The following is a 23120-nucleotide window of genomic DNA, read 5'->3' on the forward strand; positions in this document are numbered from 1 at the left end:
GTTTTAGGATTTATTTTAGGGCATCTAGGCGCCTCGTTCAGATCGCTGGGTCGCTAATTAGGGAGCTATTGGTTCTGGGAGGCCCACTGATGACGTTCAGAGGACCCAGTATGAGGGGCTCGGCAGTCTCACCTTGCGTAAGCTGTGGCTTTGAGTGTACTCATACGAACCTACAAAGTACGTAAAGACAGGACGAAAAAGACGACGGCCGACACGTCATGTGGTAACTAGATATAACTGAGAATCCGTAAAAGACTTAGAAGAGCGTATTCGTAGTAGTTAGTTGTACGATAGTCGCCTGAGAGAATCTGGTGACTCCGCCTCTAGCCAATTACCACGCGGGAGATTAAGGTGTCATGTCGGCCCAGACCCAGAGGAGTTTCTCCCACGGTTCCCCCTTCAATTGTATCTTTTCCAACTATCGACCTTGAATTTGTTGACAACTTCTGTCAAAGTGAAAATGCGCTCGCTATGGATAGTAGCGACCTTGCTTACAGGGGCACTAGCCTCAACTACAACGACCGCTTCAACGACAACGAGTTCCGCTACGGATACGGCTGCTATTGTAACTCTATCCGGCACCGTTGACCCCCTCAGCCTCGAGGGAGCCACTGGATCAGTCACATATCCCTCAGTTACAACGACAATTACCTTGTCTACGCCCAAGGATTCAAAAACGAGTACTGGAACAGGCACGCGATCTGGGAATGTGACTGATGCATACACCACGACCTCGGGGACGGTCACCATGCTGGTGGGCAGTCAAGGGACATCCACTCTGGCTCCGAATGCTACGGCCCTGAGGAATAGTACGGCAACGACTTCGACGACTCCATTGCCAACGAACACACAGCCGTGCAATGGTTATGTCGAGTTTTGTGCGCGCAATTACTCCAACATCACATATGTCGCGGCGCATAATAGTCCTTTTGATAGAAAGGGCAATATTGCTTCGAATCAGCAATACTCGGTTACTACCCAATTAAACGATGGCATCCGCATGTGTACGTTCCTTGAAGCTCGGAATCGTTAATAGACAACTGACTAGCCATAGTACAATTCCAAGCGCACCTCCAAAACGGAACAATACGCCTGTGTCATACCTCCTGCGACTTGCTAAATGTCGGCCCCCTAGAAGAGTACTTGACAACAGTCACTCGATGGCTAAACAATAACCCCTACGAAGTCATTACCATCTTGATGGGAAACTACGACCTGGTAGGCGTGGGCAATTTTACAGCTCCAATCATCAATTCCGGCCTGTCGAGATATGTATATACACCACCAAAGATTCCCATGAGTCTAAATGATTGGCCGGTACTGTCAGAATTGATTCTCACGCAGAAGCGAGTTATCATCTTCATGGACTATAATGCGAACCAGACCGAGGTTCCATACATCTTGGATGAATTCACGCAAATGTGGGAGACGCCGTTCTCCCCTACTGATCCGGCCTTTCCGTGTACGGTACAGAGGCCGCCGAATCTGTCTCCAGAGAGTGCCAAGCAGATCCTGTATATGGCTAACCACAACTTGAACGTGGAAATCTCCTTTTCTGGATTGGATCTGTTAATTCCGAATACGGCGGTGTTGAATGAGACGAACGGGGTGTCTGGATATCGCAGTTTAGGGTTGATGGCAAATAGTTGCACGAGTAAGTTTTCCTTCACACTAGAAAAAAGGGAGCTATACTAACATGTCTGATAGCAACCTGGGGCAGACCTCCAAATTTCCTTCTGGTTGACTACTACAATGAGGGTAGTTCTCCAGGATCAGTGTTTGAGGTGGCTGCTAATATGAACAATGTGACTTATAATGGTCATTGCTGTGGATCAAATACGTCTGGAGCCTTGAGACTACAAACTCCAGATGCAGTCTGGATGTTTGTCGTGGCTGCTCTCAGTGTCTTACTTTGCATGAACTAAGTACCTTCGTGTGACTTTCTGAGCGGGTTATTCTTTTCTAATAATGATGGAGTTTCGGTTAGTGGATAGAGGTTAAGGCGTGTTGCACTAATAATAAGATAGGCATTAATCTATGCTACCATATGACAAACTATTAAGATTGCGGAATATCCAGTGGATGATCTGATGCACTCAAATCGAAGACCTCTATCTCACCATATCTATCTCTTACTTATTCCCACTTACTGCCATCCTCCAAACCCGGAACTCGACTTGATGAGAACGATCAAGCCTCAGTACGCGCACCCTCAATCAACGCAGGCTCCTTCGCTGTCTCAGGCAAAGGATATCTCGCCTCACTAATCGCCAAATTCAACTTCTTATAATCCCACTTCCTAGTCATGACCACAAACAACGAACACGCTACAGGTCCCAAGAGGACATCCAAAACCCCAAAGAAGACAAATCCACCAGTAACACGAATCACATTCCCGCCGTCACTCAGTCCAAATGCAATTGGGTAGCAGATCCACAGTACATTCACAATAACTGAGAGAGTCATGTAATCCCGCACAATTCCCAGACGCTCGGCAGCTTCGCGACTTTCGTTGAGTGTGCTCATTGCTAGGATTATGTATGCAAAAGTCCCAAAGGTGAAGAATCCCCATTTATAGTCTGTGCTTACGAGGGCACAGACTAGGTATGTTAGAACCCAGTACCAGGCACAGAAGATGTTGAGGATGATGGTCGTCCATGATACGCCAGATAAAAGTCCCAAAGCCAAAGCCCAGGATGGGAAGAGGACGGCCCAGTTGATGTATCGAGCATAGAAGATTTGCCGGGTTGTGTTGCTGTCTTCGAGAGAGATCCAGCCGAGATCAGAGGCTTGAGCGAAGTAGGTTACGGAGCCTACGAGGAGGGTCATGGTGAGGAGGTAGTGGAAGACTCGGTCACTTTCGGGGGTGGTGAAACAGGGGATTAATGTGAAGAACTGTTTGATAGTTAACTTGGCGATCTATTCTTTTAGAAAAGGAAAGGCATACGAAAGCGACTATGTAGATTGCTGTAACGGCCCAGAGCCAGTCTGATCCATGTTGGGATAGGGCTTCTGTGACGCCGACTGGTGGATTGACATTTAGGGCGTCGTTGCCTCGGGGAAAGATTTCCATTATGTGGTCTCAATGAAGTGTTGTGATAGAGGAAAGAAATAAGTGAAAGGAACGGAGCAAGTTGGATACTGAACTGCATTGGTGCATAGTCAGAAGGGATCTATGGAGGAATATATACACTTTTGGTTCATCTGAGGGAAATAAATTCTTTTCTTAGGATTTGTAAGTACATACACCACCCTCCGTAAATTTCCTGACCATCCGCTCATTTTTTGATCCTCCGTTGTTCGTTGACCCTCCGTGATACCCCTTAAGCTGCCCTTAAGACTCGAAAACGAAGACATCGGAAATGATAACATTGATGATACCCTCAAAATCTCGAAAGGTAAATACAGAGCTTACTGAGACGTAATTGAGTATATAGATCTAATCCACAATCTGAGTCGGTGCCGGAAAGTCATAAACTAATAGATGAACGTGTTGGAGTGTGTGGACTGGCATAGCGGTTGGTGATCATTCCGACACTTCTCGCAGAGGCTGCAGACATTCTTTCTCAGTGAGCGGCCTTGCGTTATACTTATTCATCCAATCACCGAGAGTGCGAGAGGATAAGATGGAGTACGGATGACTTGGTCCTAACACTTTACTGCATAAGGCGGAGCATTTTCTCATAAGAGTCAAGGCATCCTGTATCTTCCCAAGAGACTTCTGAATGTAAGCAAGATTGCACATGCCAACTAGAATCCCAATGCTCGGCTCCTAATACTAATTTTAGCCATCTCCATTTCTTGCACTTGTAGCTCCTCAGCTTCGATCGTCCCACAATGAAAAAAATTTATGCAAGATTATTCATGCTAAGCAAAGTATCGGGATATATATCTCCCAGCATAGTTTTCCATATCTCTAGATCTCGCATGCCTAGCTTCTCAGCCTCATTCCATCGACCCTGATTTATGTAGGTTGTTGTTAGGTTATTGATGCTCTCCAGCGTGTGCGGATGCTTAATCCCTAGCGTTGCTTTTCGTTTCTCCAGCACTTGTATATTAAGTTTCTCAGCTTCATTCAAACGACCCCGACTTCGGTGGGTTGATGCCAGGGTTTGCCATGCTGGTTAAAGTATAGGATTCTCGGCACCCAATACTGCCTTTCTTGCCTCAATTACTTGCACAATAAGCTTCTTCAGCTTCGTTCTATCGACCCTGCCTCCAGTAAATTGATGCGACATTATCCATACAGGTCAGAGTGAGAGGATGCTCAACGCCTTGAACTGTCTTTAGTGTCTCCAATACTTGCAAACTTAACTTCTCAGCTTCACTTAATCAACCTTGGCTATAAAATGCCAACGCTAGGTTATTTATGCTAACAACAGTGTCAGGATGATCAGCTCTAAGTACTATCTTTCGTGTCTCCAATACTTGCACCTCACACAACCAACATGCCAACTCAACTGTTAGCTGCTTAGGAAACTATTATGAGATAAATTTCCTCAGTGGCACATTCCCAATCTTTCGACGACGAGATGAGACCATATATGAAAAGTGGAAAGGATGAAGGCACGGCTACAATGTAGCGAGTACAGTGAGGAGTCTGAGGACATCAAGGGGAAGACATCCTGAATCCGCTTAACCTAATTCTGCGCACCCTTCTCATTCAAGATCAGTCTCCAGGCAGGTACCGATTTCCCCCAGTCGAACCATCGAACGACATTCGAGGTCGGTAATGCAATCGTAAACGAGGACATCCCACGAACTCCACTGGGAGTCTTCAATTCTGGACCAAAAGTGGAATCACTGCGCCACAATGGGGCGCAAAAGTGGCTGTACCGAGATAACCTCCGATTAGGGCTGACAACCGAATGAGGCAATTTATACGGACTACTATTTCCTATTCAGGAAGTTTTCCTAGAAACACTTGATATGTAGATAGTATCCACGGCAGTTACAGTATCGCCCAATATCTCTGATGATGCAACTTTCAGTAATCCGAAAAGCTGGCGACTACCTACGCTGAGCACTCGCGGAGGTCTCACGGAGGGAAGGCCCTCAGTTGTATCGTCCATATATCAAGGCGCTGATCAGCCCGAGTTCCAACCGGCCTTTATCAGCATATCTCATAATGCGGAACTTAGGGTATGCGCCGCCTTAAACACAGAAAGCACTTAATACCTAACTAGTTACCGATAAATCATGATAGCTACCCTAGGATGCCGGCAAGTCTCCGTCGTAGCGGAGTGACTCATTCCGGTTCCCGGTGTCCTGGAAACTGAGTCCGGCGGTATGACTCGGCCGTGACCACGGTGGTGGAAGATGGACTGATGAAAAATAGTAGATAATGCTTGCGTGTCTAGCCATGTACCTCGCAATTACAAACAATAAGACGGATATGCAGGTTGAGCAGATCATCACCATGCTACCCTCAAAGTAGGTAATTACTATGGAGGACCAGTCCAGAGATTCTGGTATTATATAGAGAGTTCTATTGCCGCGTCCTTTTGACGGTGGAAATTGCCCAGCCAGGTGAAGTGTTATCATCTTTCCCATTTTCGCAAGATTGGTCAACAAGTGTATACACTCCCGTTCAAGGTACCTCCGCTCATTGCTTGTCTCGTTTTGAGAACTGGTCTGAACTATTGGCTTTCACTGGAATAGTTGCAAGATCCCACTTTGCTGCACTTTGATTCATACGTCAATAACAGGTGGGTCGAAGCCCATTCTAAGCAGAGGTTCGAAATTACCGGTATGAGGCCATTTTTGCATGTCGTATATCTAGTCCAACATTGACGAAGGCCCAGTACTGGTGTGACCTGGGCGAGCTGTCCCGATAATGGTCCAGATGAGTTGCCAGCAGTTGTAGAGCCTGCATACGCCTCATTCGTTGAATACCGCAAACTGACACCACGACAACGAGCGCAGCTGTTAATGAGATGGTGCACCCAGATGTGCGAAGCTCGCGAAGATCTTGCACAACTCCTTACTCATGAAACAGCTAAGCCGCTTGCAGAGTCTTATGCAGAGCTGGATGTCTCTGCCAGCTCTATCTGGTGGTTTTCAGGCGAAGCCCACCGCATCCAAGGCGACTGTGTTCTTGGCAGCGGCTCCCGGATGCCGCATCTTCACGATCAAGCAACTCATTGGCGTGGCTATCGCATTGGTCCCTTGGAATTTCCCCGTTGCGATGGTGCTCCGTACAGCTGGGGCGGCCCTGGCCGCGGGATGCACCTTACTCGTCAAGCCAAGTCCTGAAACGCCAATCACGGTGTTAGCTCTTGCACATCTGGCCGAGAAAGTAAGATTTGGTCCCGGAGTCTGCAATGTCCTTACCACGGGGTTAAATAACACCCCTGCACTTAGTGAGACACTCTGAGAACACGAATTAGTCAAAAAAGTCTCTTTCACGGGCTCGACAAGGGTGAGCAGGTTGATTGTGGCCCAATGCTCACAAGGACTGAAAATGTCACCCTTGAGCTTGGTGGAAACTGCCCCTTTATAATCTTTGATGACGTGAATTTTGACCAAGCGATCAGTCAACTGACCGTGTTGAAGTGGCGTCATGCCGGACAGGTGTGCATTACAGCCAACCAGATCTTTGTTAAAAGTGGGATCTATCAGAAGTTTACACAGATGCTCAAGGAGAGAGTCAGCAGTACTCTGGTTGTCGGCCATGGGCAGCTGCTGGTACGACGATGGGCGCTTTGGGAACTCCCCAAGCCGTCACGAAGGCGATACACCATATTGAAGACGCATCCAAGCAAGGCACCGAAGTTATTCTAGGAGGAAAGCCAATCACATCCGAAGCTATTTTTTCGAGCCGACCATCATCATTACTGACATAACGCCTGATATGCTTGTCTACCAGGAGGAATCGTTTGCTTCGATTGCATCACAATGTAAGTTTGAGACGAAGGAAGAAGCCATGGGGCTGGCGAATGATAGTAGTATGGGACTGGCGAGCTACGTCTTCACTCAAGACGTCAATCGCTTGTGGCGGATGTTCGAGAACCTAGAAGCTGGAATGGCCAGCCTCAATACGGGTAATCAGTCTGCTTCAGAGACTCCGTTCGGCGGTATCAAGCAATCAGGTTATGGCAAGGAGAGTGGTAAGAATGTTGCAGGCAATGAGTTTTTGGTCACCAAGAGCGCCACATTGACACTTGAAGGTCATTTCTGATGTAAAAAGTGAGAATGTGGACACATTTGCATTCTTCAGTGAGATATTTGAGAACTAGATGTATCAACAAGCGCTTCAAGGATATTGTATGGTGGTTTTTGAAATAGATCCATACATATATGAATCCTGTCTCATCATTAAAACATCTTCCAAATCACCCTTCAAGCATCTCCTGCCCGAGTGGAATCGGTCGCTAAGCCCATAGACCCTAATCCATTCCCACCCCCAAGCCCAAGGCTAGGAAAGAATCCTGGATCTGACATCGCAAGAAACTGGTCTAGCACCTGTGCCTCGGGGTGCATCGTTGAATTCGAAGTAGCCATGTCTCTCGCTCCGAAAAGCGCCAGCTCAGCGGGAGAATAGAAGGGTCGAAGTAGATTCAGGTTGGGGTCCCTGTCTGTAGGCACCGTAGGAGTAGTGCCATCTCTACTCTGATTTAGCACTCCCACCATGAGTCCCTGTTGAGGTTCACGATATGTAGTATGATTATCGAATGTTCGCGCTGATACCGTACGAGGAGGTGCTAACAGCTGGCTTGCATTGCTGTAGTCGCGAGATTCACCGTCGAATGTCCTACTGCTACCCTTTCGTACTGCCTCCCAATGCTTCAAGCTTTCGTAGCCTGAGACGGAAGTCATCTGGTCCGAAAATGTTGTCTCACCGTCTCTGTGTCGCTGCGGATTGAAGACGTGCAACCGAACAACGGCACGTTCAAGCATTTCAATCAGCCGAACTTCTGATCGGGCAGAGTCTCCTGATGTTGACATCTCACGGATCATATCTATCCCGTCTCGTAGATGTTGACGGGACTGGTTTGATTGATTCTGGATTGAGTATGCAATCAACACTAGCAGGGCAGCTCGACATGAGCTATACTCTATGTATGATGCTCTTGCTAGGCCCGGTTCATTGTACCTCAACGTTCTACATATATCGAGGACTTGCTTTGCAGACCCGATACAACAGTCCACGAGACCCTTCCGATCTGACTTCTGCTTCTGGATACGTTCTGTCGGCGACCTTCTTTCACGACCGTCTTCCGAACAGGTATGCTCTGGTGAAGATTCGACGCGACTGAGAAGAAATGGACGCCCAAGAAACATACGTAACAAGCAATATTCAAGCTGAACATGCATTGCTGACCTGAATTCGGTGCTTGACTGGGATCTGCCGTCGAGCACTTCACTTGGGAGCATCGCCCACCACTCTTCTAACTCATTCTTCTTCATCATCAAGTGAGAGAAGATCTTATACAGGTTCTGCTTTTGACAGTTTCGTAACTGAGACCTATAGTCACCAGAGTATCAGTTTCGCAGTGTCTAGGTTCAGGCCATAGTGAGAGGAAAGTTGGAACCATGATGCCATTTACATTTCGTGAAAGAAATCTTCTAGCCATTGGGTAAGGCTAATAGAGACAGCCATATAGCTGAAGGTTGGAGCATGGGTGATATCCTTCCAGTCCTTCGGTAACTGAGTATCAATATCAGATCGCCACATTGCAAGTGGTCGACCATGGAAGATGGATATTTTCCTGTAAGCATAGTATTGTAAACTTTATTCTCCTTTCCACGATTTTGATACTGCCAGCATACCTCTCTAGCACATACGTGGTCCACCAGACCCGGTTTCTAGTCTCAACCATGGCAGCACCCAACTCGTCACCGGTGTACTTCCTATGCATACCATTTTGCATCGCCAACCTAATAGTAATGTTGATATAAATATAACCAAGACCCCCAGCGTCAATTGGAAGTGAATACGCGGCAAAGAGTAGACAAGCTTGAACGCTTTCCAAGGAAGACGACTCAATGATCTCGGGTAGAAATCTGATTGCCTCCCGGTAGAACAAGGCACCAAGCTCGTCTTCCGAAAATACCGATCCTGTATTGCTTTCTGCCGTCTTACGACCTGGTGAATCAAGGTAGGCATACTGGGTTCCAATTGCAAGGATAGTAAGAATGATGCTGATTACTGCGACATCTTTCATACCAAATTGCCAGGGATACGTATATAGCGCGTCGACTTTTCTGAGTAGCCATGCCTTTTCGACATAAAAGTGGTGTGTTTCGGCGTACGTGAAGAATATACTTATCAAAAAGTCCGCTACTTGACGTGGTGGAAGACAAGAAAGTGCGACGGAGATAGTATTTGAGGCAGGGAGCAAGTGTTTGGCACGCCAGTAATTCCAGTCTTGGTCTTGAGCCCCGGTTCTCTTGTTCGACAGACGGATGTCAGCTTCGTGATACCTACATACAGGGGTTTAACTTATCAGCGCGTACCTCGGTAATTGAACCAGCAATCCGGTCCTCAATCACGCTTTTAAGTCGCATAGAAAAATTGAAGTAAGAAAACTCTCCAGAGTAATCTATAACCAGTCAGCTACTCCTACTAGCATGGAATTCAATTGAGCGGAACTAACGAGTAGTAGTGTCCTCGATGGGAAAGATCGTACAGACTTCGTCTTCAATTGAGAGTTGCGCCTCATCTGATAAGGAGGCTGTATCGACCTCATCATCTTCCGATTCAGCAATGGCATTGGCGAGACTAGCCAAGCTCCTCGTATCCAAAGAAGCTACACCGAGCTGGCGTTTTAGTATCCGTTCCATGTATGCCATCCGCTCTAGCATTTCTGCGGTATTGGCAATTTCACAATCGGTTTGCATAGAGTCTTTGAACCGACAGATGCGCTTGAAACGAACACATCGTGTGCAGGGTACTCCACCTTCGCATTTTTCTTTCAATCTCCGACATTGATCGCAACTTGATTCCCGATAGAAGTCAATAAAATGTTACACGGTGATAATAGTAAGTACTTACGCCCGTGTGGCGCGTTTCTGTGGCGCATCTCTTGTGGTTCTCCGTCGTTTCCCTTTCGGCTGTGCTACGCTCTCTGAGGGAGTTGCTGGGTCCAGAAGAAATCCAGGGGGTGGAGAACTGGGAACATTGTTCATACCTGCAACTATAAGTATAAGGTAGTGCGGTATGCCTCATGAGATAGATTTGATGCCTCACTGGAGACCTAACCAAGCGTGAAATGACGATAAGTTGATGGCAAAGCTCTAGCAATCTTTGTTTTAACTTCCTGGGGGAATTGTGGATGAAGGGCGAGAATCAGACGTAGAGCGTGTCACAAGGATATAAAGCCTCGTGCGACCCTCTAAAAAAGATGCCAAAGATAAGGATATGTAGGTAAACTGTGCATATCTCTGAGTGGAGAGAGATAACAGAGAAATATATTCAGTCAGGTGCGGAGATAGAGTTAAAAGGGACGCAAATATAGACTAGAAATATGAATCATAATCAAAAACAGCTAAGTACAGTGTGCAGTTCTTTGATTCGCTTATTTAGCTCTTATTGAGACTTTTTAAGTCTCTCAGTGTTTGAAAATACGATCTAAACTTCAAATACGACCATCTTACACGCTAATATCGAGTTTATTACCCACTGTTCATCACTTTAAACTCATATCAGACCAATGATTCAGCGAGAGAACCCAACTATCTATGCGGGGTAAGAGCTAGAAAAACAGTGGTAAGTTCTACATTATCAGAGAGCACGCAAACGACCGCATCATAATGGAGTATCCAAGGTATACAGCCCGCCTAGGAAACTTGTCGCGGCGTGGGTGATCGTTGCGAAGAGGGATAGAATCGAGTACAGATGAGAAGGATGCCCTGCGGCAATCGAGAAAGCAACTACACCATTTCAGTACCTAGGCAATTGCAGATTTGCAGTTGCGGACATTGTAAATGAAGTCTCAGATAATAAGTGATCACCAACTGCGAACATGGCAAGTTTCAACGACTTTAATAAGGACGCTGTGTTCCATTACTCGAATCTTTACAGGAAGACGCAATACCAAGGCCGAGGCACCAATATGAAATGGCTACTCAACTAAGATTGATGATGAGGAATTGCAATATTTCTCGGCTGGCTTAGCGAAGTTCTTCATTCTCTACCGATATGTCCCTGAGATAAAGAACTAAGGTGAGACCGATGCGATCGCTTCTAATGAGCAGAACTTATAGCAGGTTGAAAAGTGAAACACAAATGGTAGTGTCCAGTTTCTGTCCTCCTGAGTTTTCCTCTGCAAGGTGAGTGTTTGAGTGACAGTTAGGAAGACTTAGGGCTAACTAGGGAAGCATCCGGGGTTATAATCACGACGAGCCCTAAGGATATAGCTACGTAGTTTCAAAAAGAATTCTTAGCAAGAAATCTTTTAAGTGAGTCAAATTTCCTATAATAAAAGCTTTGATATATCCCAGAGCGACCATTCCCACAGTTAGGATGGCTTACATATAACCCATGGATCATAATCATATCAGTGATTCCCCGTGCAGCAATTTGTTGATACATCATACAGCCGATTTCTAAAATTGAAACAGATTGTAGAACCATGTATCCGGATCCGTAAATTAACTAAGCTTCTGCAAGACTCGCTATCAATTTGTAGGTAGTGAGCGCTGAATTGGTCTCACTCCCTTAGGGTGGTCAACCCTTATCTCAGAGCTGCAGACCGGCGAAGAGTCCGATGATTCTGGCGGGGCTAACCTGGCACTAGCTTCCGCGCTAGGCTTCCAAACCCCCCCTAAAGGCCCGTAAGCCCCCACTAAAAACTGGGGTTTAGATAAGCATCTGACCCTAGCAAAGATAAGCTAAAGAGTACCTGCCCACCAGACAGACCGCCCGGAACGTCCCGGTCACTGTATTTATGGCTATTTGGGTAGTATCTAATCACCATTCTACCCCTCCTGGGACTCAGTCGGAAGACATTATCTTCACTGTGTGGACGGGTACAGGTTTCAGTTCGCCCACGTGACCATCGGATGATCCGCAACGTTGGCCCGGTTTTATCGTTTTATTGCCCAGGTGAGCAAAGCCCGACGGCATATATATGGACGGGAATGGAGGCATGCCGGTAATTTGATCTCAAATTTATCAACTGGCGCAGTGTTGTGCAATCTGGAATAGCCAAGATGGCCTCGAAACCCTTTCCTGTGGCCAACGGCCTCACGTCCTTTTGGCGTACTGAACCTAGCAGCTTGGATAACCACCGCTCTACTCAAGATCTCCCGGATCACAGTGACATAGTGGTGATTGGGGCGGGCTACGCTGGTGCATCCACCACATATCATATACTGGATCAATGTGACTCATCACCGAAGCCATCTATCGTGATATTGGAAGCCCGTCAGGCTTGCTCCGGTGCCACAGGACGCAATGGTCTGCACAATTATTTCCCTGTCGATTTGAGCCTTGACTAATTATGTAATTTCAGGTGGTCATATGAAACCTGACTTGTATAGTTCTATCGGTACACTCGCCGCTCGTTTTGGAGTTGAAGCTGCTGCTGAAGTCGCTGCTTTTGAGGCGAAACATGTGTCGGCTATCAAATCACTGATAGACCAAGAAGAGATCTCATGTGACCTTGAGATATCCAAGGCCATCGACGCACAGCTGGACGAGAGCCATAATGCAAAACTGCTCGCTGGATATAACGAACTCATTGCCGGTGGGTCGGAGGCGACCAAAGGCGCCGAGTACGTCTCTGGAAGGGAGGCAGAAACAGTAAGTTCGAAGTTTTAAGTTTACAGTGGCCGGTCCTGGCTTTTTACCACCCCTGACAAATTCTCATTCTAGTTTTCCGGAGTCAAAGGAGCCAAAGGAGCCTTTACATACCAAACCGGACGCCTCTGGCCGTACAAGTTGATCACGGAACTCCTGAGACGTGCCATCGCGAAAGGCGTCAACTTACAAACACATACTCCTGTCTTAAATGTGTCAAAGGTTCGCGATGCGGACGGTCATTGGACCGTTGAGACCCCTCGTGGTTCTATCAAAACGAAATATGTCGTTTTCGCAACCAATGCTTATACGTCTAGCATTGCTCCTGAATATCACGGCAAAATCATTCCATCCCGGGGCATATGCAGTCGGATTGTCGTACCAAGTCCACCAAAGCAACCTCTACAAGCTTCGTACTTGATTCGATTCAATAGTTGGCAATATGATTACTTGATTCCGCGCCCTGATGGCAGTATTATTGTTGGTGGTGCTAGGCCGACGTTTTTCCATGACCTGGAAAGCTGGTACGGCAACACGGACGATAGTAAGATGATTGAAGCCGCTTCTCATTATTTCGATAATTATATGCAACGTCATTTCCACGGTTGGGAAAGTACTGGAGCGTACACAGATCGCGTCTGGACAGGAAGTAAGTCCTGAAGCACCCTGTGTGGTTGTTGAAAATATCCACTGAGGCTGACATCTTTAAAAGTCATGGGCTACACTACGGATTCCTTGCCACATGTGGGCCAAGTGCCCCAAAAGCAGGGGCAATTCATTTTAGCTGGCTTCAACGGGCATGGTATGCCCCAGGTTTTCCTGTCGGCAAAGGGAATCGCAAATATGATCGTACGGGGTGTGGAGTTTGAAGATACTGGCGTACCAAGGCTATTCAAGACGACACAGGAAAGATTGGATAGCAAGGAGAATAGAATCTTGGATGCGCCATATGCTGCAGGGAAACCACGACCCAGATTATAGCCCTCCCACTATCCACCCCTGTTTGTGCAGCTGGCGGCGGTAATGGTGCCTACGATATATAACCTATCCTTTTTCATGGTTCTATGAGTCTACGGGTGGTGAGGCAAAGCGAACAATAGGCCAGCATACAAACATAAGTAGAATAAGGGGAGAAAAAGCATGGTTAGGAAAGATATACGTGTTGGCGAGCACAGCCCCCTTAATCTGTTCTCATGCATCAGATCTCCTGGCGTTTGAGGATCCATGGATATACTTTCTCGAACAGTATCATTAAATCGCGGTGCATTTCGTAGTACTTACGCCTTTCTAGCAATCCTATGGGCCCCCCTAAAATAAATCACACAAGCAGGCAAATGTCTCTCCGGGTATATACCTAGGTACCTACACATTTTGCCTACCTGAGGCGTTCCAACAGCAGGAGTTAGGGAGAGGCCGGCGTGACGATGCTGAAGGCTATACGGTGGATGAAAGTTCTGTAGCGAATAACCAAACTAAAGAATCTATGTATAGAGGTTACCTGATCGAAAAAAAAAAAAAAAAAAAAAAAAAATGATCAAGTGGAGTGACCGCCGGGATACTTGAGCGGCTTTCTTTCTCTCCCGGGTAGGTTCCGGTCGATGTACAATGAATTGCTCACCACTTTGCCGAAAATAACCCTCTTAAGCCTCTGATACAGATAAGGCTCTTCTATCAGAATACTGGACTGTATCTCAGGGTTGCCTCGACCTGCCTTTGCACAAGATAAAATATACTATTCCCTACCGTTATCCACGTTCGCTGAGGACTGGCTCTCATGTAACTCTCCACTTGCCTTGATCTCCTTAACTTACTATAACGAGCTGAACGTTCAACGACCGGTAATGGCGGACCCAAAAAAGTGTGAACTAACAGTTACTCTGGACCAAGAAGCCTCTAGAACTGAAGGAGGTGTTATTGAAACCCGCATCTGGGAAGATGAGGGATGGAAACGGGGGCTCTCGTCTCGTGCGGTCGTCATGTTGTCCCTTGGGGGTGGTATCGGCCTTGGTCTCTGGATTGGAACTGGTACTGCTTTGGAAAGTGGTGAGTACTATGAAGGATATAATTTCCGAGGTTGCATAATTGAGTTAGGTACAAGTTGCTAACGATATGACAAAGCTGGTCCTGCTGGCTGTATTATCGCCTACGGCTTGGTTGTGTGAGCATGTCCCATTTGATAATACCTTGCCTGTTTGGCGTCGTATCACTGACTGCTTTCTTATACAGGATCGCCATCTATATAGAATTTTTGTCGATCGGAGAGATGACATGCTATAAGCCCATACATGGTGGTTATATTCGCCAATGTATGGAATATGTCGACAAAGCTGCCGCATTCGCCATGGGAATGAACCTTTGGTTTGGCTGGGTTATGACAATCCCATCCGAAATTATCGCCTGCATTAATGTTCTTCAGTATTGGAAGAGCACGACACATTTTCCCATGGTTGGTTATATCTCTATTTTTGTGGCAGTGTCAGCTATTCCCAATCTCTTTGCTGTCCGCAAATATGGCTACGTTGAGATCTTCATGACTTCTATAAAGATATTTTCCATCATATCCACCATGATTTTCTTATTCTTGATGGCATCAGGGGCGTTACCGGCAACTCATGGGGCACTCGTATTCCATTACTGGAAGACTCCTGGTGGCTTCAACAACGGCTTCAAAGGGATTTGCAAGGCGATGCTCCAAGCGGCATTTAGCTGTCCTTCGGGTAAGATAAGCCTACTATACCTTCTGCATGATCCGTCGAGGAAATGTATATTCTGACGTTTGAAATGATAGCTGGCTGGGTAGCCGTGACTGCTGGTGAGATGAAGGACCCCCGGAGAACTGTAAAGCGGTCGGTCAACCCTCTATTCTGGCGCATGTTCATGTTCTATTGGGTGAACATTTGGTTGGTTGGAATGTGTGTCCCCTACAACAGCCCGAATCTGGCCAACAAAGGCACACTTGCAAGCCCGTTCATCATCGCCATTCGAGAAGGGGGAGCTCCAGCTTTTGCCGACCTCATAAATGCAATGATTTTAATTACAGTTCTTTCGGCATCTATCACATCTTTCTACGTGGCTAGCCGCTGCTTGACCCATATGTCTGATCTAAGTATAATTCATCATGCATTTGGAGCCAAAGATGCTGCAGGTCGGCCTTGGGTGTCCCTTCTTTGCAGTGGCATTTTGGGAGGTGGCTTGACCTATCTGAATCTCGACAGCACATCGAAGCAGGTGTACACTTGGTTCTCAAGTCTGGTAAGGCAAACTATTCGTGGTTGCATCCGTGATCCTATCAGATCGAGAAAACTAACCACCTCTTATAGGTAGGCGTTGCCACCTTTTGCAACTGGTTGCTCATCTATGTGTCTCATATCCGGTTCCGTGAAGGCCTCAAAGCCCAGAATATTGATCACAAAAGCCTTCCATTCCGATGCCGAGGAGCGCCATATGTACAATACTTCGGAGTTCTCCTCATCATATGCTTCTTGGGAGCGCAGCTATACTTCGCTATCTTCCCATTTACTGGCCATCCCAGTGCAAAGAATTTTTTCTCGGCGTACATTACTGTGCCACTATTCATTTTGGATTACTTCTTGTACAAGGTATGTCTATTTCCGGGCTTTTCCTCGTTATGAATGTGGAATAACTTAGGGTTACTTTCAGTTTTGGTTCAAAACCAAGATTGTAGCACCGAAAGAGATGGACTTTAGCCCAGCAGTGTACTTCGATGCTATTGACAGGGACGAGCAAGAAGAAGAGCGTGAGAATCCAAGCCCTAAGCCGACCATTGTTGAACGTATTTGGGCACTTCGGACGATCATAGTATAGCTCCCTGTGATGAGTCGTTCGGGCACTTGGCGAGGAAGGTTTCGTTTATGTTTTTTGAGAGAGCAGCGTTATGGATAGCTTATTTTAGAGCAAATTTACTTACAACTTCACAGCTTTGGATATGAGACCCGGATCTTCGAAGGAGAAGAGTCCTTAAGTCAGGAAAACAAGCCTACGCCCATTACGCATATAAATTTCCCCTAAGTAATTCTGAGTCGCCGAGAATTGGGAGATGTATGCTTAAGATTCTATTATTCAAGCTTATAGTGCGAATGCTATCATGCAAATTTATTCTAAGTACGTAGAGTTTTACTAGTATAGCTTTTGAAACTCGCATTAGATTGATTACTTTAGCCTTAAATTTTATATTGTTTACGAGCTTGCAAGTGTGTCGAGAACATTTGTAATTGCTATGTCAAGAGACCAATACGATTCAAGGTTCGATAAAAAAGCGTCCCTGGAGATATTCAATAATGGTACAAGACAATCCTCGAAAGATTCTCTGACAATTATGATGAGAAGCACCATCAAGAGTAAGTTGCGACGATCTTCTCAGCCACTGCAGGCAGAGAATCCGCGATAACTTCTACCTTGGTGTCGAATATCTCAAAACAAGGTTCTTTCTCATAGACAGTACAGTATGCCGCACGAAATCCTGCTTTAGCCGCTGCAGATGCATCCCACATGTGTGCAGCTGCGAACCATTTGTCATCATCAGCTCCAAATTGATCCAGTGCAAGTCGATATGCTCGAGGTGCTGGCTTCGCAACTCCCGTACCGTCACAGCTGATAAAGTTCTCTAATGGCAGATGGACACCCGCCCTCTCGAAATATCCCCGAACTCGTTGGGTATCTCCGGTGGTTAAGCACCAGACGGTGAATCCCGCGCGTTTTAGGGTATCAAAGCACTCCTGGGTACCCTGCCTTAACCGGAGAAGGGAGTAGCCCTCAATGCACTGGTCTCTCTCGGCGTCGGACGCAAAAGACCGCGGATCCTCGATACCTGCCATCCAAAGCGTACGATAAAAAGTAGCCTTTAGTACCTCCTTATAAGGTCGATAGCTTTCTGCAACGGACAAGAATGTATACTCCAATTCGGCCGCTGTCTGCCAACTGAACCCAAAGTGCTTGGTGTTGATGCAGTGGCTGCGAAGCCTTTCGCCAATAACGCTGTCGATACGGCCAGAATAGGCGTCGAACGAGACACAGGTGCCTACAACGTCGAAAACGACGTGTTTTTTGGCGGCCATGGTAGTTGACGTGCGACTGGCCTAACCAGCAGGTAGGACTTGAAAAGGGTTGTTTAGGGTTACTTATTACGTAGCAAGCGGGAATTCGAGTGGACTGTTTACACCTGATCCAAGATTGATATGGGAAAAAGGAACAAAGCGGAAAAAAAAAATCGTGGATGATTTTACGTGAATTAGAGCTTTGGGACGTGTCAGCGCTCAACCTGTGAAAAATGAGGAGAATGCTCCTCATGAAAAGCCGGAAGTACTTCCGGCGTCAAGTGGCAGCATCCGGCGGTTACTACTACCTACTCTTTGCCCACCATACACTCCGGTTATCAATCTAAGGTACTACAGCTCTTTGGGCTAAGGTGACTCTGCATTTAAAAGTGATCCTCTCTCATTTCTTTCCCAAGCAATAAGAGAAAACGAAGTGTACTGAGAAATCATCCAGTGAAAGAATTTAGCCCTAATCCCCGAAATGGTGCTTAGGGCACAATAGCTTCCAACCATATGACAGCTGTAGCTTATCCATCCACGCCATCCATATATAGCTAGCGTATAGTTAGATTATTGTGAAGCTGTGAACTGGAGTTCAGAGCACATACTCGAGCTAGTTTCATCTGAATACACCAAATTCGAGCAGGGTCGAGTATGGTTATAGTTAACCCTAAGTCCAGCTGCTATGATGGTGAAGGGGAATAGATCTTAGTATTTGATTGGTCAAAACTGATGTTAATCTGTAAAAGTTCCGATCGCCAATGAGAGTGTAGATAGGTCTTATCTCTTCCTGAGCTTGTTGATTTACGCTTTCATCACTGCATACATTTCAGGTACTTTTCCATTCAACATAAAACAGCAACGAGAAATTACCATGGCTTTTCCGTTGATCCTACCTAAGTAAGAGGCTCTTGTATCGATCAGTAGAAAATGCCCTTGGAAGCGCAATGTCTACGGAAACAAGAAGACGCCAAAACGGTCAACCACAGGCCTGCGAGCCATGTCGCAAGTCCAAGATTCGCTGTGACCACAAAAGCCCCAATTGTTCGCGCTGTGTCCTGCGCAATCTGAATTGTGTCTACCATCCTGCTCCTATGACCAAGCACAAGTCTTCATCCACGAATCACAATCCCGTACGCTTCGTGACCCCGCGTACTACCATCACGGCCCGTTCTTTCGGAACAGAGTCCTCATTGCCCTCTGTTGCAGATCCGGAAAGCTTGGAGCTTTCAGCTAGCTACGATGTAGTCGAGCGGAACCCACTATTTCAGAAGGAAGTTGATCGACACCAGACGACTCGATTCTCCGCAGTCTTCTTCGAGAACCAGGAGAGTTTTATCCCAGTAATCAGAAATGTGACGAATTCAAACTGTGAGACAGGTCGAGAGCCTGATATGACGGCCGGATCTCGCATGGAACTGGCCATCAACACCCTCATGACCTTTCCCACAGCTCGTACTTGTGACATGTTGATGACGGGTCTCCATCATATTTACGATATTTGGTTGTCCCCAACTATGATCCAGCAATGTCTAGAGCAGGTGTGGAGAGAGTACAGAAATTGTCTGGGCGTGCATCGAACACGGGAGTCAGTGTCAAAAATGGCAAATGATCTTTTTCTTAATGACAAAAAGCTTCATCCAATATCCAGCGAGAATTCTGATGCCAGTTTTGACCGCGCAGGTTGGGTGAACTGGTTTTCCGGCACCTACCTGCGGTGGGAAATGATCGGAATCCTGTTTAGCTGGGCTGGTATTGCTTTCAAACACAAACCGGAATGGGACTCAGTTTTTAAATTACCAGAGCAACAGACGCGAAATTGCAACGCTGCCGCAGACAAGATGAGAGAATGTGCCAATGCCTGTGTGAGACTTTGCGAATATCGTTTTGAAGTCAGTGATATCATGGTCATTTGCATGAAGAACAGTAGCAAATTGCAAAGTTTGATTATTAATGACGAGAGTAAGTCACAACTTCGGCTTTGAACGTGTTATGAATCTCATTTCGCCAATAGGTGATCGTATCCGAGTTGACTTTGGCACCGTGGGAAGTGCTTTCATAACAGCAGGGCTACATCGCCTGCCATCCCTTGACAAGGTCACGCCATTTTCCCAATACCGAGCATGTATCGCGTCGTCCATGTACTACCTAGACAAATGTGAGAGTTTGTTCAATGCGCGTCCACCTATGCTGAGTCGTCGTTACTGTCAATATCCACTTCCGCTCGATCTTTGCGAGGAGGATCTCTATGGAGGAAGAGAAAAACTGGCAGCTGCCTTGGCGAGGCTTGACTCGAATGGCTGGAACACAGATGGCCGAATCTATACGACAACATGGCTTAGAGCACTTTCGATGCTCAGTCCCATCAGAGAGGGAATATTGGAACTCTCACTGAGCGTGGTGGATATGCCGTTCACGAAATTAGAAGTGGAGTGAGTCGGTCTTTCTTCCAGAAATGGGTGTTTACTTCTCTCTGACTCTGATGACTTTTGCAGGAGTCTTATTATCCAATTGAGGCAGATAGTTGCTTCCTATCCTTCACACATCCAGTATCACCGTAACTCAGAATGGCCGTTGGAGCCAACCTTAGGTTTACATTCGCGAAGCGCTCACGAGATGTACATCATTACCCGTATACAGCTCGATGTATTGCAATGCCACTTCCTTCTACAGCGTCTTCTGGTCTCGCGGCAATTCAACAGCGGCCAGGAATTGTTTGATGTCGCTCAGGAGACGATATCTATCATCGTATCCCTTTGGCAGAATCGCGATCAATTACAAGAGCTTAGTTATGCTTTTAACTGGATTGTATGTTCGAGGAATGACTATTCCGGTGATTTTATGGATGCAACATTTGCTGATGTTTGTATAGACTGTATCATACGGAATGCCCTGTGCGGGAATTCTCTGTATTGAACTTCTCCGAGCGTGCAACCTTGCACCGCCTTCACCAGCAACAGATTCTTCGATGACAGCAGCTGTCCACTCGCTTGTTCAGGTTTCCCGGTCCGAGGTCGTCCAAAATCTAACCATGTTCGGAGCCGTACTTGACTGGATACGGCCTACAAATAACAATGCCCAGCTCAGTAGAAAGTTTAAGAAAGTTCTCCAGAGGATTATTGATACTGTGTTCGACTCTCTGGGCCCATTGCAGGATGCTCAAGCCCGCCCAAGATTGAATGAACATCAGACTCGAAGACAGTATGGGTTACAAGACCAGCAATCGCGAGGAAATATTTATACCACCAGCGAGCAGGATCTCGATCCTGCACAGGCCACAATCGACGACATGGATTGGCTGAACACTGTTGATTGGACACAGGGAGGTTGGCTCGAACAGAGTAACCAACTTTTTTTACACTAACCCATTTTCACGGGGTCGATGTTGAAGTCACTAACTCAAGCATATCGTACGGAGACTACACCACATATCAGCTTCCCCACAATAGGCCCATTTATCCTCACAATAATAAGAATGAAATCCGCGACTGACGATCCCTCGGAGTGTCGGAGTGGACCCCGGAGTTCAACCGGTATGTGTGTACTGGTGTCTTTTGGTTATACATTGACTACTCTACATTATCTCCAAGTTGCCAGAGGTCAAGCAAACGAACACGGAATATCTCTTTTATTGCGCACATCATTCGCACATTATGGTGCTCAAAGAATATCATTCAACCCTTCCATAATTACTGCAGTTAAATAGCCCTAACGACAGCAATGGATCGCGCTTTCCCTGTCAAGTCTCTACCATCTACTGCTCGTTGCCTTCCAGTTGAAGACTCAACTGTGCCATTTTGGCATAGAGATATCCATGAGCTACATGATCACCGGACAACAGAAGAACTTCCGGCCTCTAGCGATGTGGTCATAATAGGAGCTGGTTACGCTGGAATCAGCACAGCTTACCATCTAGTCAAAGAAGAGGCCGGTGACAGCAAGTTGTCAGTCACAATCTTAGAGGCCCGTGGCGTATGTTCGGGTGCGACAGGACGTAATGGCGGCCACCTGCGACCCGACATGTATAGTCCCATGCCGAAATTCATCGACCGAGCTGGTATCGAAAGCGCTCTCGAGGTGACGGAGTTCGAAGTCGCGCATCTAAAGGCTATCAAGTCCTTGGTCGAAAGAGAGAAAATCGACTGCGACTTTACCCTTACCAGGTCCATCGATGTTTGGTGTAACGAAGGAGATGCTATGAAGTCTATGGGAAAATATGACATGCTGGTATCCCGGAATCTGGAGTACATCAAAGACGTATTCTTCGTGCTTGGAAAGGATGCAGAGGGCATCTCCGGAGTCAAGGGAGCCAAAGCTTGCGCTTCCTTTACGGCAGCTACTCTCTGGCCGTATAAGCTGATCCTGCATCTCACCAAATTAATTCTCGAGACTGGCTTAGTCAACCTTCAAACTCATACGCCAGTGATGGCAGTTACACGGCAAACCTCCGGTGGGTTTATCATTACCACTCCACGCGGCGCAACGTTTGCTCGAAAAGTAGTTTATGCAAATAACGCCTACGTCTCGCGACTTCTTCCGCAATATAGTCAAGCCATTGTACCCTGCAAAGGATTGTGTACTCATATTTCGGTCCCGGAGGGTACAAGATCACCTTTACTCAACAATTCCTATATTGTGCGTGAACGGGAAGGGATAGTATCATATCTCATTCCACGTGCTGACGGTAGTATCGTTGTTGGGGGAGCCAATTTGAAATATTACCCCTTCTTGGAGCAGTGGTACGATAATGTGGATGATTCAACTCTCATCGAGGAAGTGAAAGATTATTATGATGGTTATATGCAGAGGAATTTTCATGGATGGGAAGAAACTGGCGCTAAAGTAGATAAATCATGGACTGGGGTTATGGGGTATAGCTGGGATTCTCTTCCTCATGTCGGTGCTTTACCAGGTGAAAGTGACCAGTACGTCCTTGCAGGCTTCAATGGACACGGGATGCCTGTCGTATACCTTTCTGCTTTGGGTATTGCTAAGATGATCAGAGATGGTGTCGATTTTAAAGATACAGGTGTACCGAGATTGTTCCAAACGACCCTAGAGAGGCTCAACAAGATCGAGAACGGTCCTGCAGGAGGAGATATACTTGCTAGGGATTCATGAGCGTGTTATACTTGAATCTCGCAACCAGGAATTTTGTACTAGAGGAATAGATCAAACCATCCAAGATCTAGAAGGTTAGGATGCAATCTCAATAATTTCTTCAGATTAGGTAGTTATTAATGGCGGTTACCCCAAGATGTGAAAATGCTTCCGGCTTAATCTGATAGACTTCTAGCCTGTACAAACTTAACAGAAGGCAT

General features: G+C 46.5%; 8 protein-coding genes across 8 annotated transcripts, besides 1 other annotated feature; 5 read left to right on the forward strand and 3 right to left on the reverse strand.

Moving 5' to 3' along the window:
- Positions 1-460: 460 nt before the first annotated feature.
- On the forward strand, positions 461-2038 carry TSTA_073720 (uncharacterized protein; the record flags this gene model as incomplete). Its single annotated transcript, XM_002341332.1, has 3 exons — positions 461-1004; positions 1055-1654; positions 1708-2038. 3 exons carry the CDS (start codon positions 461-463, stop codon positions 1923-1925), a joined length of 1362 nt encoding a protein of 453 aa, XP_002341373.1. The 3' UTR covers positions 1926-2038.
- Positions 2039-2190: 152 nt separating this feature from the next.
- Positions 2191-3073, reverse strand: TSTA_073730 (protein FDD123, putative; the record flags this gene model as incomplete). Its single annotated transcript, XM_002341333.1, has 2 exons — positions 2191-2895; positions 2948-3073. The coding sequence occupies 2 exons, from the start codon at positions 3071-3073 to the stop codon at positions 2191-2193; spliced, it is 831 nt and encodes a 276-aa protein (XP_002341374.1).
- Positions 3074-5344: 2271 nt separating this feature from the next.
- Positions 5345-7180, forward strand: TSTA_073740 (betaine aldehyde dehydrogenase, putative; the record flags this gene model as incomplete). Its single annotated transcript, XM_002341334.1, has 7 exons — positions 5345-5433; positions 5459-5595; positions 5669-5708; positions 5805-6033; positions 6065-6339; positions 6390-6687; positions 6869-7180. The coding sequence occupies 7 exons, from the start codon at positions 5345-5347 to the stop codon at positions 7178-7180; spliced, it is 1380 nt and encodes a 459-aa protein (XP_002341375.1).
- Positions 7181-7341: 161 nt separating this feature from the next.
- Positions 7342-10131, reverse strand: TSTA_073750 (fungal specific transcription factor, putative; the record flags this gene model as incomplete). The annotated part of the gene is made up of 6 exons (XM_002341335.1): positions 7342-8467; positions 8550-8711; positions 8773-9392; positions 9460-9545; positions 9600-9940; positions 9998-10131. The coding sequence occupies 6 exons, from the start codon at positions 10129-10131 to the stop codon at positions 7342-7344; spliced, it is 2469 nt and encodes an 822-aa protein (XP_002341376.1).
- A 2025-nt stretch (positions 10132-12156) lies between these two features.
- On the forward strand, positions 12157-13965 carry TSTA_073760 (uncharacterized protein; the record flags this gene model as incomplete). The annotated part of the gene is made up of 4 exons (XM_002341336.1): positions 12157-12403; positions 12459-12748; positions 12821-13394; positions 13458-13965. 4 exons carry the CDS (start codon positions 12157-12159, stop codon positions 13724-13726), a joined length of 1380 nt encoding a protein of 459 aa, XP_002341377.1. The 3' UTR covers positions 13727-13965.
- Positions 13966-14250: 285 nt separating this feature from the next.
- Positions 14251-14276: a microsatellite.
- A 119-nt stretch (positions 14277-14395) lies between these two features.
- On the forward strand, positions 14396-16570 carry TSTA_073770 (amino acid transporter, putative; the record flags this gene model as incomplete). Its single annotated transcript, XM_002341337.1, has 6 exons — positions 14396-14788; positions 14864-14903; positions 14972-15462; positions 15534-15997; positions 16066-16344; positions 16406-16570. The coding sequence occupies exons 1-6, from the start codon at positions 14587-14589 to the stop codon at positions 16568-16570; spliced, it is 1641 nt and encodes a 546-aa protein (XP_002341378.1). The 5' UTR covers positions 14396-14586.
- A 527-nt stretch (positions 16571-17097) lies between these two features.
- Positions 17098-17820, reverse strand: TSTA_073780 (uncharacterized protein; the record flags this gene model as incomplete). Its single annotated transcript, XM_002341338.1, has 2 exons — positions 17098-17264; positions 17349-17820. 2 exons carry the CDS (start codon positions 17818-17820, stop codon positions 17098-17100), a joined length of 639 nt encoding a protein of 212 aa, XP_002341379.1.
- A 926-nt stretch (positions 17821-18746) lies between these two features.
- TSTA_073790 (FAD dependent oxidoreductase superfamily) lies at positions 18747-22920 on the forward strand (the record flags this gene model as incomplete). The annotated part of the gene is made up of 5 exons (XM_002341339.1): positions 18747-19761; positions 19814-20231; positions 20295-20607; positions 20672-21140; positions 21506-22920. 5 exons carry the CDS (start codon positions 18747-18749, stop codon positions 22918-22920), a joined length of 3630 nt encoding a protein of 1209 aa, XP_002341380.1.
- Between the last annotated feature and the right edge of the window lie 200 nt (positions 22921-23120).

Source organism: Talaromyces stipitatus, genomic scaffold (assembly GCF_000003125.1).
Source record: "Talaromyces stipitatus ATCC 10500 scf_1105507295523 genomic scaffold, whole genome shotgun sequence".
NCBI lineage: Eukaryota > Fungi > Ascomycota > Eurotiomycetes > Eurotiales > Trichocomaceae > Talaromyces > Talaromyces stipitatus.